Here is a 17,191-nt window from a genome sequence, read left to right as displayed (position 1 = left end):
CCTGGTAAAGAAACTGCAAAAGCAAAATAAATTCAAATGAATAAGACATATGAAGTTTTAATGCACCAGATAAAAGGTGGTCTTGTATACAAAGTACTACTGATTATAGAGAAGAGTAAGAATTCAACACTCATTTATTATATACTTTCTTTCTTACAGCTTTCGTGAAACACATCTTGGCTGGCTAAATAAAATAAAGGTAAGTGATTTTTATTCATATACCTTCTGCTTGTATTCTGCAAGCATTGCACTTCATACAATACAGAAAAAAATATGCTGTTGACATTTACAATATTATAACATCTAAGATCTCTATACATAAGTGGCAGTCACTGGAATTAATAACATCTGCATGTATTTCTACATCTGAGATATCTACGCATGTCTGTCATCCACTGGAATTAATTTTATGTTTGAATTGAACTTTTGATTATTGTTGGTCTTCTGATTTAATATATTTATACCTATGTCTACATCTGTCTGGATATCTAACCATTTTTGCACGTACGTGCACATACCCATATAGACATGTATGCATGCTTGGGTGTATCCACACACATGCTAAAATACATATTCATACACATACGAACAGAAACACACATGCACACAAAACCACACCCTGCGCAAACACATACATATGCATACATGTATCTTAGTGGTAAACCACATACAAATAGTGTGATGAAACTGTGTCGCTGGTACTGTGTTTAGATACTTTTTATCTATTTTCTTCATGTGCCATCAGACTTCTGTCTACATTCTTGCATAACACCACGGTTTATTTATATCTTTACTGCAGCATCAGAGATGTGCAACTAATTATTCTCCTTGCTAAAATCAAAAATCTCCTTACTATACACTTATAACACAAAGACAAGTACTCACAAAAACACCATAGCGAAATAAAATCAACCACTAAACCCAAATTTAAACTTGTAATGAAATAAGAGAATTTCACAAAGAAAAGTAAGTTACAGTTATGGTATTTCCCATTAACTTTAAATATACTTCTATAACCTTCCAAAGAAAGATACCACTGCTCACTAAACTTTATCATAGAAATCGCGGCCATTGGCTACCAAAGTGGCAGTGGGGGATAAAACCTTGACTATGGACCAATGATCCTAGTTTGATTAGTGGATCAGGAGACTAACTGAGCAGCTGTCCTGGATGGGAGGATGTTCATTGATGATACTCCATTTGGAGAGGTGTCGTTCAAAGATAGGAGTTAGTCTAGGATATAATCAACAAGAGCAAGAAGCAGGGAAAGGAATGGGTAGAGCATGTAAAGAACTCCCCCCAAAAGACAGATGCAAAGATGAAAGAGCCCCCAGGATGTCCTTAAGATCCATGAATACCCCCAGCAGCACCAGAGTAAGTCTGGGGATTGGAGATAAGATGTGGAGCACTGGGGAGCTGGACTGTTTAAAGGATGTCCGATGGGGAACCAAAAACATAAAAAAAAGAAATGACATCTATTTCTTAAATATAGAAGTTTCATATATATATATATATATATATATATATATATATATATATATATATATATATATATATATATATACATATATACAGATATATACATATATACAGATATATAGATATATAAAATAAAATAGTGATGACATCCAGCCAGTGACAAAATAGCATTAATGGCAAGACATAACTAATCCAGTCTAAGCATATCTAATCCAATTAAAAATAAGTAAACTATAAAAGTAAAAAAAAAAAAATCCTAGTATAGCTTTCACCAAAACTACAAAGCCACACAGAAGACTCTACATTTTGAAAATATTATTTAAAATAGTTTACATCCTGTTCAGTGGAAACACAGACAATTAACATAGCCTAAAATAAATAAAAAATGTACTGAAACATAAAAAAATATCTCAGGACACAAAGGAACAACATTTGAGATTGCGCATGAAAACAAAGAGAAGTCAAGGCCAATGTCAAAGCCCTTTGGCTAAATGCGTTTTCAGACAAATGCAAACTAGAAGCAGTCAAAGAATGCCCCAAAGGCACAAACATCCTTGAAATTATTGCATTGATAATACATCCCTAAGAGCTGACTGACCCTGTGATCAGGGATTTTGAAACATATGTAGACAGTGACCTAGTATTTGATAATCAAGTGCCTACTTTAATAAAGAAACCATTCTAAATTACTCAAATTATAAGCAACAGTTTGAAATCTAGGTCCAAAGAAGTCATTGTTCCATTGTATTCACCCCCTTATGGGCAGCATAGTGGTGCAGTGGTTAACGTTGTAGCTTCACAGCAAGAGGTTCTCCAGTTCAATTCTCAGCTGGGGTGCCTTAAGTGTGAAGTCTGCATGTTCTCCCTGGGTTCATGTGGGTTTCCTTTGGGTGCTCCGGTTCCCCCCCCCACATTCCAAAGACATGCATCTGGAGCATTTCTCCCTAGGCCTCTGCTAAAAATAGGCTCTGTCCTAGTCAGACTTTCTTGGTCAACAAATGTTAAATAAATAAATATTAGAGCAGTCATTGAGTACAATGCCCTATTTGGTATGTACCTGACCAGGCATATTGAATAACTGGAGCATTCCTCACAAAAATAATAAATAATGTAGACAACATGTCCTCCACACACTGCCTCAAAGTCTTATTCTTGTGCTCTGTCTTCTACAGTTTGTTGAGTGGCAACCTTCCTGGCCTTCAACGCATCCTCTGATCCAGCCCTTATGGACCTGCTAAACTTCTGCTAAACAAATCACATCATAAACACTCAATCTAGGGAACCAAACCTCATCAACAACATAAATAAACCAAACTGGAGGGACTAGTATGTGTCTCAGAGATTACCACTTCTCTGGAACAGGCTTTTCATCCATATAAGGCACAGGTCCTCCATGCACCTATTCAATCACAACTTGATCAGTGGATAGGGAATTGTACATTTGCCCCTGCTTGGCCATTAGAAAGAGGAAGCTTGTAAATGCTTGACCATTCGTACCCAAGTTATACCCCCTATAAAATTAGGTGGTATTAAAACCTATCAAATACATTAGAGAAGGCCAGGCTTAAAATGACCCTTTAGGGTTATTAGCCTTGTAATCACCTATGAATCTGTTAATCTATATTCTGACAAATCTTTAGCTTTGCTGATGAACCCCTGTATATTATCATCAGTAACAGCAACAATTATACTAGAAACCTATGCACTTCCCTGGTCTGACATAGAAAACTACAGTCTGTAGAATGCCTATTCCCAATCAGGATTAACCAAGTAATTAACACAGTCCCAGCATTATAAACAATATACATTATCACTGAGGTCTTTATAGAGTGAACAAACATTTACTACCCTCTTACAAACTCACACTGAGGAGAAACAGTCAATACTGGAATTCACAGTGGAAGCATCAAATATATAATGACCATAAGATATTTGTAAACTTGGCTGATATTTTGCAATCATCCATCCGTCCACAACCCCTTTTCCCATTTTTGCACATGGTGTCAGGGTGTCGCTTCAACAGTAACAATCATCTAAAGCCAAGGTCCACACTGCCTGGGAGACTAGCCCTGCCACAGCTGTTCTTCCATACCACACACTCACATCTATGGTGAATTTAAAGTGTCCAGTCCACCTACTGCATGCCTTTGGAATGTGGGAAGAAACCAGAGTACCTGGAGGAAACCTATGTGAACACAGACAGGGCATGAAAACTCAACACAGAACAAGGCACCCCAGCTGAGAATCAAACTGTAGAACCTCTTGCTGTGAGGTGACAATGTTATCCACTTTGCCACTGGCTGAAATGTCTTATGAACTCTCTAAGAGATTGACAACTCCTGATCTTTCCCTGTTTACATATGACTGTCACCACTGAAACAATACTTTTATTTTGAGAATATCATTCATTTTTTGTCAACTGTAAAATGTTATCCTCTATTAGGCTTCTACTGGAAGGTCCCCTGAGCCAGAAGACTTTCCTTCTAACTGTCATTCACACTCCATGGCAGCTTCTTCTAATGTTATAAGCCTCAGTCATCTCTGGTGTACTTCTGGGTAATTACAGGTACATCAAGCTCTCTCAATAAAACTTGATCTTTCCCTATTAATGCTTTTGCCTTACCTCTGCAATGTTTGGATGGGTTTTGCATCTCAAATTACAGCAGAATTACCATTTAACTTTAACTTCTGTATTACTCTATCTTGCTTACAATGCTGGGACTGAATCAAACCTAGGACAACAGGATAAATCTTATCACAGACTTAATCTTATGTATTAAACTGCAGTTTTTTTTTTTGTTTTTTGAACAATAGTTGTTTTATCTTGCTGTAGAATTTGAGCCACTCACCTTCATTTTCCACTTATTGATTAAACATCCAACCAAATAAGCAGCGTCCTTACCTTTGTCCACTTTCTTTTACTAGTCAAGCAGCCTCCAACTGCTCACTTTCATTTCCCAACTCATTGAAAGGAACATTCGACACCAGAGAGGGAAGACAGACAAGCCTGCCCCTCTTCTCTGCCCACCAGCCTGACCAGGCTGATCCCCCTCCTCCATACCAAAATTTCCAATAAAACCTTTCAAAACAAATCTAACCATATATTAAAAATGGGATAAGTCACACATCATTTGATGTACTCCATCCTGTCTAAACCAAACTGGATCTCCATTATCAAACTCCCAAAGCCCTGTCATATAAATACCCAGGAAGCACTACATTGCCTAAACAACCAAACTTAAACCAATGATCCCTCTCCAATGCTGAAGTGATACCTATACCTTTGTATAACCTCTGTAAATCAAACATCCTCACTCATCCAACTACCAACGGTAGTGTTGCACCTATTCCCAGGTCATTACCTGCCAAATGTACCACCAAAACACTAAACGTCCCAATACCATTCAAAACAAAGAAAGCCCAACTGCATGCCATCTGAACCACAATGTCCTTTTGCCACACAGGGATATAATAATGACCAAACTGAGATTTATTTTTGCAAAAGATCAACCTGATGCCAAATCCAATGAAAAGCAGTGCTAAACCCTCAAAGTAGTACAGGCCACTGAACAACCCATCTGCATAGCCTTGACAGTGGAAAACTTAAACCCAACTGACATGCCCTCAAATTCCGATCCAACCTCAAGTTGTTGTGACTCAACTCCACCTGTGGACAACCTCCAACTCCCCATGAATGATCCACAGACCTGCTTCACCCTTCTCTTGATGTACCTCCTCTTCACCTGTCCACACACTACTGCCAAACTACACCAATTCTGACATGCCTTAATGAACACCTCATAGAGTAGTATTACCTGTGACCTCATTATGCACCACTCTGGCAGCCAGTACATGCACCCCTGCAAAATCCGACAACATTCAAATCCACTTCCTTCCAGCCACCAGCAGATGCAAACACATTGTGCACCATTCCGCTGGACAGAATGCAGCAACACCCATCACCTTGTTAAGTCTACTTCCTTCAGGCCACTGACTGAGGCAAAACTGCACTTCTCCATCTGTAAAAGAAAAGAAAACTGTGAATCCTCTGCATACCCATAAACCAAAATTTCTTAATGACAACATTAGATGCTGTCAAGGGCCTACTCTGTTCATTAACTGCTCAGCTGCTATAATGCCTCACATCCCCTGTCCTCAATATCCTGGAACCTCCATATCCCTCAGCAATTCCCCTTAGCACCCAATGAGAGAACACACTGCAGGAAAACTGGTCTTATCACACAAGCAGCAGTACCTTGACCTATGTGTTTAAATTACACCTATTATAACACTGAACATAAATGAGTTACTGAATAGAGCATGACACAACTAAAACTACAATGAGGGTTAACTGAAATATCAAAATACCTGGGTTACCTGTTAATTTCCATACAGACAAATGTAGCACTATATGGGCCAAATTAACTTATCTCATAAAAGCATACTTGGCCTTGCTGAGTGTGAAACACCCTACTAGTTACTTGTGGGGTGACTGGAAGCACTCAACTCCACTTTTCAACACACAACAATGAAACTTAATATGCATAAACAGGAATAAAAATACCTCCATAATACCTCTCAAGTGTACCTCACTACAAGGAACATTCCTCATTTAGGGTCATAAACAGTCCATGTTCCTCTAAGCTCCACACTGAAAGAGTGTATTAGACATTCTGTGTTAGTAATTTGATATCAATGGTAAATAGGACTGAATCATATTATTCCATTAAAAGACATATTCTACAAGTAAGATATCACATTATAACCATCCTATGAGCTTCCTAATTAAAGTCATTAGTGAGCCATCCTTTACCCCATTATTCCACATCATGAGAGGCGACGTTCCTATTTTGCAAATGAAAGGTGGAGAGCTATGAATAAACCCCTAGAGCATTCCTCATTCTGGAAATGGAAGGTTGAAAGTTAGGAACATACCCCTAGAACATCTGATCACTCAAGCTGCAATGAAATGCTGGAGCACTGCCTCTGATCAGCACTTTACAAATTTCCCACATTCTAAGACTACAGTGGCTATAATAACCAGGGTAAAGAAAATTTAAACCTTTCCATACTTCCTGCCAATATGGCAAATTAAAGAGCCAGCAACTGCATCTGTGTAAATGGGGAGGTTTTTACCAAGCATAACCCCCCCCCACCCCCTCATAATATTACCAAACTTACAGCAGGTTTCAGACGGGAAGCATGCAAGTAGCAGCGACACTCACCGCCATGGAAAAAACAGCAGCTTCACTCAAATACTCACTCTCACAAAATACAAAAACACACAGACCCCTCTATTGCTGCTCCTATTTACTTCCCACTTCAGCTCACTGCATCCAGTATCTTAATCCTCTGGGGAATACCTTAATGAATCTTTACAGTCCAGACATTTTGGGGCAGAAATCAAGCACCAGGATGCTGACATCCCAAACCCTCATTAAACTTAATTTCATGCAGCCCCATCACTCAGTTGCAGTACCGAAACCCAATGCCTGCAATGAGTCAAACCCCAAGTCTCCTGGTTACAGATTTGCATTACAGGTTCATAGGCAGGTACTAGGCTATCGACCCAAGGGCCTATGTAAGCCTACCCAACAAGGTTCCCTAGCTTACGCCACCCAAGAAAGTTAATTTCCTGTACCCCTGTTGAGCAGAGCAACAGGGAATATTTCCTATTTCCCATCCACTCATCAAGATTTTTCTTGAGGAGTTCTAATGAAGAACTTTGCTTTACATAGATGGGTATCTTGTTGCAGAGTATAGAAGTCTCTGGGGCAGGAATCTATCCCTCCAGCATGTCCTGTTTATTGTGGTGACAAGGTTAAGGTCCTTAGTGCGTGTAGCTCAGAGGGACTGGAATTTCTTTAGGTGTACCATGTTCAACAGCTCTGGGTTTAACATAGCTTTATATGTTAGGCAGAGATCTCCTGAGAGTAGGTGATATGCTACAGAGTAAAGCTGGAGTTTTTTGAGATGGTCAGTGTAGGGCATCTGTATGAGGCCAGTAATCCTCTTTGTGAGGTTCTTCTGTGGCCTTTCCAGCTGCTGCAGATGTCTTGTAAGGTACATACCAAAAGGGGCGTTGTACTCTATAATGGGTCTAATGAGTGTCGAGTAGAGGGGAATAATGACCTCTTTTTTCCTGGATGAGAACCCTTTTGTGATGAGGTGTGCCACATAGAAGGATTTCCTGACTTCTGTGGCAATGTGATTATCAAAGGAGAGACTACTGTCCACCTGCGTCCCAAGGTCTCTTATCACACATTCTGCATTAAGTAGACTGCTGTTTATGTGGTAGTTCATGGGTACAGAGTTTTTACCAAAGGGGATGACAATGTACTTTTTGGCACTGAGCTTGAGGCCATGCCTCTGACACCAGGCATCTGTCTCAGTGAGGCCATTCTGTAGGATGTCCACATCATTTGGGGACTTGACTATGGCTTGTAGTTTGCAGTCATCTGCGAACTTCATTAGCCAGAGGCCTTCCGGGTTAGGCTGTACTTCAGAAAAGTAGATACCAAACAGGAGAGGTCTCAAAACTAAACCCTGTGTTACTTCACTTGTCACTGGTTTGAAGTCAGATTTGGAGTCTGCAACCTTTACAGTGTGGGTTCTGTCAGAGAGCCAGTTGGCAACCCATCTTGTGATGTAGGAATTTATACCTAGTTTAGTGAGTTTAGCTATGATTCCATAATGGGGGATGGTGTCGAAAGCCTTGGCGAGGTCAAGATAGGCTGTGTGAACCACCTTGCCCTCATCTACGGCTTTGATGACTGCCTCAAAGAAATTGATCAGGTTTAGAAGGCATGATCTGCCTTTCACAAACCCGAACTGGGTGGGGTCCAGAGTTTGGAGTTTACCAATGTCTTTGTTTATGTGTTCCATGATGATACGTTCCATGGCCTTAAAGACCTGGCTCATCAGGCTAATAGGGCGATAGTTCCCAGGATCAGTGGTGGCTCCCCCTTTGTGGAGAGGGATAACTGTTGCCTTGCACTATTCAGTGAGCACAAAGCCTGATGTGAGACTATAATTGAACATGGTGCTTAGGTGGGGAGCCAGTTTGTTCTATAGTTTGTGTAAAATGCAGCCTGGAATGTTGTCCGGTCCCATGGATGCTGTGTTTTTGGTTTTAGGGAGTGCAGCTTTTACCTGAATAGAAGTCATTACAGGAACTCTGCATTTTTCCTGCATAGATATGGGCCCTTTAGGGGGTGAGAGGGGGCTAAAGTTAGCACTGAACCAATCTGCCAGGAGGTTTGCAATATCAGCTGGTTCTGTAATTTTTTTGTGCCATTGTGCTGTAACTCAGATCAGATCTGGGTGTTGCCATTGAGATTCTTGACATAGCTATAGAATGCTTTGTGGGTGCCCTTAGAATCAGTGGTGATTTTGTTTTTGTAGCTAGCTTGGAGGATCTTATAAGGGATCTCAGCTTCTTACTGAGACTGACCAGAGAGCTCCTCCACTCATGAGATTTCACTCTCTTTTGCAACAGTTTCTTCCTTCTATTGTAGAGTTTGTTTATGACAGGAGACCACCAGATTGGCTTCCTTTTTTTTGAAGGATAGCATCTTGGTTTTGTTTGGGATAGTACGATCCATGCACTTGGAAAAGTGCTTATAGAGTGCATTTGTGAAGGATTCAGTAGTCGTACCTGTATTGTCCATCTGCATGGGTGTCATGAAGTTCGCCACTTCTGTCTTAAGAAGCATCAAGTTGGCTTTGGAGAAATGTTTTACAATGATTTCCTTAATGGTGGGTGGGGGCGAGATGCAGATATCTAGGGTGATTAGCTTATGGTTGGATCTGACCAACAAGGAGCTGACTTCAGGTGTGGAACACCGGTTACTCATGTTAGTAATGACTAGGTCTAGGATATTGTTTCCCGTAGTGGGGGTGTGGATAAGTTGATCCAGGTCATTGGAATTTGTGAATTCCAGAAAGCATTGAGCAAAGGATTTTGTACATGAGTAGTTTACCCAGTTAATGGTGCGGTAGTTGAAATTTGGTTGAACCCTAATATTTTCCAGTATATCAAAAAAAGAGGAGTGAGAATCCTGGGGCATGGTGGGGGATCTGTAGCAAGGTACAATTTGGATTGCAGTTTTCCCCAGAGTTAGTTGCAGTTGGATAACCTTGGATGCTTTATTCTGCGCAACTAGCCAGGAGGTGTGGATATCTTTAATAGGTTAGATGGCCAAAAAGTGCAGTATGAGTTATAGGTTCCTAGATTAGTACTAGGCTAACTGCCCTTGGGAGCCATTTTAAGACTAGATAATTATTCCTTGTCAGACTCAAACCCTGCACCTTATGTTTGTAAGGCAAACACCTTAACCATTAGGCCACCCTCCTAACCCTATAGTCTGGTAATGCAGGGGTGCTTTCTAGAGCCTTGAACCATGTCTCAGTCACTGCAAAGATATCAATGTTCTCCATTTTAAGGAGTGCCTCGAGAGTGCATTTTAAGATTTAGACTTCTAGCATTGAGTAGCATTACCCTCAGTTTTTGCTTGCCTGTTCCTGTTACTGTGGTGAATTTGTCATTTGAATCTTGCCTAAAAATGCACTATGGGGCAGCAAGATGCTTAGCCAGTATCCAGAATACCAGCGGTGACAAGTGCAGGCCATCTCTGGCAAAGCATCGTGGTCTGTCGACCATGTTGTCCTACACAGACAGATACTGGATCCCCTTAGAATGACACCAGAAGCTTAGCCAATTGTTGAAAATAATTTTGTCCTTGTATTGCAGTATGATTTTGGGTGATGGCAGGATGCTACTCAGGGCTAGTGTCATACCTGCCTAGGCTACAACATGAGACAGCTCTTCCATGTCTCTTTTCATGTAGTCCACGGCGGTACTTCTCAGGTCATTCACACCAACATAGACAATGACAGAGTCATATTTGCACTTGTTGTGGAGTGATCTGAGTGCTTGGGTTATGTGGTGGATCCTGGCACCTGACAGGCAGCTAACAGTAACCTTCTCCTTGTTTAGCCTGGTGAGTGGGACATCAGTGTGCCTGACTATAGAGTCTCCTATGACTAGTGTGTTGGATACGTTGTCTAGCCTTATGGGCTGTGGTTTATTGGCACACTGAGTCTGTGGGCTATGTGTCATTTGGGTTGTGTTGGGGGGTGGGGGTTGCTTACGTTTCTGCTTTGGAGGTCTCTGTTGCTTGAGCAGATTATTATTGAGAGCCTTTGTGAATGTTTTTGTGTTTCTAAGTGTGGATTTTGGTGGTGTAGGTTTAGTGGGACTATGTGATGAGTGTGGTGTGGTGCAAGTTTTTACCTTCTCCTCTTGACTGTCAAGTTCAGTCTTGGTTGGAGAGAGCTTTACCTCCAGTTTGTCTAGATAAGTGCATCTCTCACAGGTTGCAGTGTTGGGTGGTAGGAGGAGAAGGTTGTCTGTGCACATGAGGCAAATGCTACATTGCTCCAAGATGCCCAGATTCATCAGATTTACAGGCGAGAACACTGGGAGCTGACCCTTGGACATGCCTGAATAAAAAACTACTTTCCTCTAGACAAGTGAGGAAAGTGAGTATAAGAGCTGTTTTTCTCCAAGCAAGTGAGGAAAGTAAGTCCAAAAACTGTTTTCCTCAAGGTAAAGAGGAAGGTTGAGTGATGTAGTAATTTGTAGCTTATTTATTGCTAACAACAAGTTCTGAACAAGTGCTGAGCATGAATAAGCAAATTCAAGTGCTAAAACTAAGAATCTGTACCTCGATCTTGTGATAGATTGGCTACCTAGTGTTTACCACTACCACTGATAAGCTAGAATGCTTACCTCCAGCGCAAAAAGGCTTGGGGTGCTCAGAAGCTTACAAACAGTCCTGGATACAGCAGATCTGTATCTGGACTAGAATAGTTACAGGAAAGGTGGGAAACAAGTGCAAACATGGGCTTTTAAATCAGAAAGTTGAAAGAGATGGAAAAACTGCTCAAACGGCTAATAAACTACAATTTCTGAGCCAGAAACCACTCTTGTGGTAGATAGGCTACCTAGTGCTTACCACTCCCACTGATAAGCTAGAAGGTTTCCCTCCAACACAGAAGGGCTTGGGAGGCTCAGAAGCTTACAGGCAGTCCTAGATATAGCAAATCTGTATCTGGGCTAGACTAGTTACAGGAAAGGTGGGAAACAAGTGCAAACACGGGCTTTTAAATCAGAAGGTTGAAAGAGATGGAAAAACTGCCTAAATAGCAAATAAACTACAATTTCTGGGCCAGAAACCACTCTTGTGGTAAATAAGCTACCTAGTGCTTACCACTCCCACTGATAAGCTAAAAGGCTTTCCAATACACAAAAAGGCTTTGGGGGCTCAGAAGCTTACAAACAATTCTGGATATAGCAAATCTGCATCTGGACTAGACTAGTTACTGGAAAGATGGGAAACAAGTGCAAATGTGGGAACCAGTAAATTGAAAGAGATGGAAAAAATGCCAAGTGGCCAATATACTAGAATTTCTGGGCCAGAAACCACTCTTGTGTTAGATAGGCTACCTAGTGCTTACCACTCCCACTGATATGCTAGAAGGATTCCCTCCAACACAGAAAGGCTTGGGGGCTCAGAAGCTTACAAACAGTCCTGGCGACAGCAAATCTGTATCTGGACTAGACTAGTTACAGGAAAGGCAGGAAACAAGTACAAATACGAGCTTTTAAACCAGAAAGTTGAAAGAGATGTAAAAACTGCCAAATGGCCAATAAACTACAATTTCTGGGCCAGAAACCACTCTTGTGGTAGATAGGCTACCTAGTGCTTACCACTCCCACTGATAAGCTAGAAGGATTCCCTCCAACACAGAAAGGCTTTAGGGGCTCCGAAGCTTACAAACAGTCCTGGTTACAGCAAATCTGTATCTGGACTAGACTAGTTACAGGAAAGGCAGGAAACAAGCTTAGAAAAAAAAAATTTTTTGGAAAGTGGAAAGGGCGAAAGGACAAACCGAAAATAATTCAAAATTAAGGACCTAAGTGGCTTGCCCTTCACAAATGTTCTCTCTGTATTAGGTAGAATGAGCTAGTGACACTAGACTGGAATAGAGCTGGGATACAGCTGAACAGATGGGACTGGTAGGAGTATCTGAAGTCAAAATATGATCTCACTGTACTAGGTTGAGTGAGCAAATGAGAAAGACCCAGGAGGAGTGTTCAAACACAAATTTAGACCCAGGAGGAGTGTTCAAACACAAATTTACAGGAGGGGCAGGCAATTCCAAAGCACCAAGATTAATACCACAACAAGAACAGGGAGGGAGGGCTGGAAACTAACTGCAGAGAGAAAGAGAGATCACAGTATTGTATGAAACAAATAGAAAAATAACTACAGAGAAACACAGATCACAATATTCAGTGAAACAGACAGGAAAAATAAAATGCAGTACAATCTTTAACACTGCAAGTTTGTACTTAACTCAGCTAGTAATGCAGTTGATTGTAGGTATGTAGCAAAAGCCAAACAACTCAGATACTAAGCAGTAAGCATGCACACCCTGAAGGAACTGTAATCTAAACTTCAGTTTATGCCATTATTAGGGCCTTTTTTATCTCTCAGATGTACATCCCCATGAGGAAATGTACCCCTGAGTCTTAAACATTCCCTTCTTTGCATTGCACATGAAAGACTCTGCTGCCCATACAGTGATGGGCATTTCTGACTGTCATCCTTGGTAAACAGATAAGCATGATAGTAACTTCTCAACAGGTTTATTTTCTTTCCCAGTAAAACAGCCTATTTTAATGCTCATCATAACCTACTTAGTTGAAATGTTAGCAAGCAGTTCATATGCTTTCCTCTTAATGCCCCTTTGCTTCACCTGATGAGCTTAGTGTTCCCCACTTCAGAGAAAAATGCAATGCCCTGGGGTCACGTGCTGCCCTACGATCACACTTCCACCTCCTTCCTGCCTCCTCCCCCCTTCATTCAGCTATCCCTTCTTCACATGTTGTATTATTTCTATTGATTTATGTTTATTATTATTTTTATTTTTATAAAACAGATGACCAAAATGGCAAACACACATTAGTGCTCCACCGCACATGCATATTGAGCAGCCATTACTTGTGAGTACCTCCAAGCCTGCCAAACTTGCTACCCAACCCTTGACGTCCAGCTGAGAAACAGCCCAGCAGAAAACTGGCCACTCCCTGCCCCCACCATCACCAACGAACCCCCCCCCCAGAGGGACACAACCAAAATCACCACTTGAAGATGCACTCACTGATGTCCAGAAAGCTACCCACAGTTCCCTTAAACATAGGAAGCAAATGACTTAACAGAAAATACAATCCAGAGATACTACCCATACGTAACTTGAAATGTGGAAAGAAACTGAAGCACTTGATGCCACAATAGTTGTACACCCTGAGAACAAAAAAAGTTGCCAGCACTTGATTCTCCATCAGGGATTTGTGTATTAAGTGTCGCCAAGAACTAACATCAACTACAATACCCTAGAAGCACTGGGGTCCAACACCCTCAAATTCCATACCGAACAAAATACCTCTCAACCTCTTAGAGCAAGAATTTGGAGAAAGCCATAAATAAAAGTGAGACAAAAGCACAAAATAGGGGCAGTTTTGAATATTGCTCTTAGATAGCTAGAAAATTGATAGAATAACAGATTTTGCATTAGCATGAACTTTCTAAAGGGTATGAAGTCTGAAATTCAAATGTCTGTCAGTATTTTCTAACTTCAGACTTTACAGATTTCCATTAATTTGCCAGAAAACCACAAGTTTATAAAATGGCAAAATGGATGAAGCAAAATATGGACATTCTGTGAAAGTCTGTAAAATTATTAATTTACTATGTACCTTACATTAATCCCAGCAAAACAGACAACCCTAGCCCAGACCCCCAATGCTCCAGATATAGATTTGGCTACACAATTTAACTCTTTTTTCATTGATTCTATTTCCAAACTAACCTCATCCTTCTCTAACATCACCACACCCTCCACTTCACCCCCATCCTTCTCTACTAACACTCTACCCTCCACTTCTACTTCACCCCCATCCTCCTCTACTAACACTGTACTCTCCACTTTTACTTCTACTCTCATTTCTTCTCCAACATCACCACCCTCAAATACCCCCTCATCCCATTCCCCACCTTTCTCATTAAAACCTATACCCACATCTACCATAAAAAACTCCTTCAGAAACTGAAGCCATGCTCTAATGCTCCAGATAACATTCCTTCATACTTTCTCAGCATAGCTGCCAAAGCCATTGCCTACCCCATCAGTATTCTAATCAACCGTTCTATCCAAGAAAGCTTAGTACCCCAAATTTGTAAAAAGGCTTTTATCATACCTTTACATAAAGGCGGCAATAATAACAATATTACTAATTTCCGTCCCATCGCTATCCTGTCTCCCATCTCTAAACCCCTAGAAAAGTGTATCCATCTACAACTCCTACCACATCTCTTAGACAATCACCTACTAACTCCCACACAACATGGATTTAGACCAGGTCACAGCACTATGACAGCCCTCCTCTCCTTCCTGGAAACTGTAAATAAAGCTCGGGACTCTGGTCATATTGTTTCTACCCTCCTACTTGACCTCTCTAAGGCCTTTGACACTATCTCTCACAACCTACTTCTAACTAAACTCTCTAAGCTTAACCTATCACCTTCCTCTCTGAACTGGTTCTCCAGCTACTTATCCAATAGATATCAAGCAGTAAAATGGAAAAAGGCCACCTCCTCATTCCTTAATGCCCCAACTGGAGTTCCCCAAGGTTCCATACTGGGTCCCCTCCTCTTTAATATATTTATAAATGACTTCCACAATTCTATCCCTTTCTCAAATATCATCCAATACGCAGATGATTCAACTATTATCTGTTCTGCCACATCCATCCCTACACTCCTAAAGCTTACACAAGATGCATTCTCAACCACTGAACAATGGATGAAAAAAAATCATCTAGCTCTTAATGCCTCTAAAACCAAATTAATGGTATTTACTCCCTCTAAAGTCACCTCTTTCAATACAAACACATTCTCTATCACTAGTCATAACAACACATCTCTGGAACTGGTGTCAGACGCCAAGTTACTAGGGGTCCAAATTGACAGTCAGCTTAAATTCAATTCCCACCTTCAACTAAATATCAAAAAAACCCATCAAAAACTAGGCATGCTCTACCAACAAAATCGTTATCTCACACCCTCCACTAAAATCACTCTCTCTACCACATTTCTTATCCCCTCCCTTCTATATGGAGTCCCACTCCTAACTAACCTACAATCTTCCCTTAAAACACAACTTTCCTCTTGTTACAACAAAATCGCCAAGTTCGCTACCAGCCATAAGTCCTTCACCCACCACTGTTCTGCTCTCCAAAAACTAAAATGGCTAGAACTATCCAATCATCTCACCTATACTCAACTTACTCTTGCACATAAGCTCATTTTCAACCCCTCCCTCTGTCCCTCCCTTTCCTTTGCATTTAAAATGCACCTATCCGACAGAGTACTAAGGTCTAACAACCAAAACTTAATAGAATTGTACAAACCAACTCATCCCCCAGGTAAAAATCTCCTATCCTATGGTCTAGCACGTCTCTGGAATTCTCTACCACCATCCATTCGTACCACCTCTAACCGCTTTATATTCAAAAAATCTCTTCACTCACATCTAGTATCCAAGTGGGAATGCTCCTGCTCCCACCCCACATAATTTACACTGGCAATTTCCATTTTCTTTTCTCTCCCCCTCTTTATACTGGCAATTTCCTTTTTACTTTCTCTCCTAACTCATACATCATTCCCCTGTACTTTCTAAGCTATTTACAAAGAATGCATTGGAATGTACCTCTTAAGTGCAAGCTTCCTAAGATGTAATGGCTTCTCAGTATTTATACTGTAATGTTCCTTTTTTACTCGTCTGTATCATCTGTAATGTTCTTCACTAGTCTGTACTATTTGTAATGTTTTGCTCTAGTCTGTAACATTTGTAAAAAATGTAATCTAAAACCTATTGTAACCTTGCTTGTTTTTGGAGCTTTTCTCCCCGAGACTCCATTGAAAATGGGTTCATCTTGGCCCAATGGACTATCCTGGTAAACCAACTGCAACTAAATAAATAAACTCCAACACTAATCTCCCACCCTCCCCATAATGGTTAAAATGTCACCAGGCATGAGCAGTGAAACAGTCCAGGGAGCACCTCTGTAAGTCAACTCCACAAGAATTTCTCCACAAACCAGTCCCACACCATTCAAGGGCAAAACAAATTGCATGTCTGGTTGAGAGTAGTCAAAAGGGCAGCCGTGACAGCTTCTCCCTTGTGCCGCTCTGTTTTGGTAACAGCTCAAAAAATGATGAGGATCAAACCCTGTGCCTTATATCTGTGAAGTTTATTTTCCATGTTCACCATTGTTTCTTTATTATGCATTTGAAACTAATGTAAATGTTCATGGTCATGCGCTTGCAATGATCCAACATAAATTATTTTCCTGTTAGCTAAACATTCTGTCTACTTCTCTGCCCTCTCTAAACTGCAACATCTATAAAATGTAATTAGACTATACTAATGCAGACTGTTGTCCCATCTGCTTCTACTATCCATCTCTTTTGCCTCCTTCCTGCCTAGGTTGCTTTTTCCCCTACTTACTACCAGTGATTCCTTTTTCTTTCTGTAGCTGTTTTTCATCCAGACTTTCACTGTACCTATCTTCCTTGCTGGA

The 17,191-nt window shown here is 40.8% G+C and overlaps 1 protein-coding gene across 1 annotated transcript in view; it reads left to right on the top strand.

Moving 5' to 3' along the window:
• The window catches only part of MYL3 (myosin light chain 3), a 359,242-nt gene that overhangs the window by 304,253 nt on the left and 37,798 nt on the right, over positions 1–17,191 (top strand). Inside the window, exon 6 of the mRNA XM_044065849.1 lies at positions 160–199. Coding sequence (XP_043921784.1) covers positions 160–188 — 29 coding nt within the window. The 3' untranslated portion in view covers positions 189–199. The remainder of the gene's footprint in view (positions 1–159; positions 200–17,191) is intronic.

The sequence above is a fragment of the Protopterus annectens genome, chromosome 3.part0 (assembly GCF_019279795.1).
Source record: "Protopterus annectens isolate FY-2018-M chromosome 3.part0, PAN1.0, whole genome shotgun sequence".
Lineage (NCBI taxonomy): Eukaryota > Metazoa > Chordata > Ceratodontiformes > Protopteridae > Protopterus > Protopterus annectens.
Note: the sequence above shows the minus strand (reverse complement) of the source record. Positions and strands in the feature narration are given on the sequence as shown.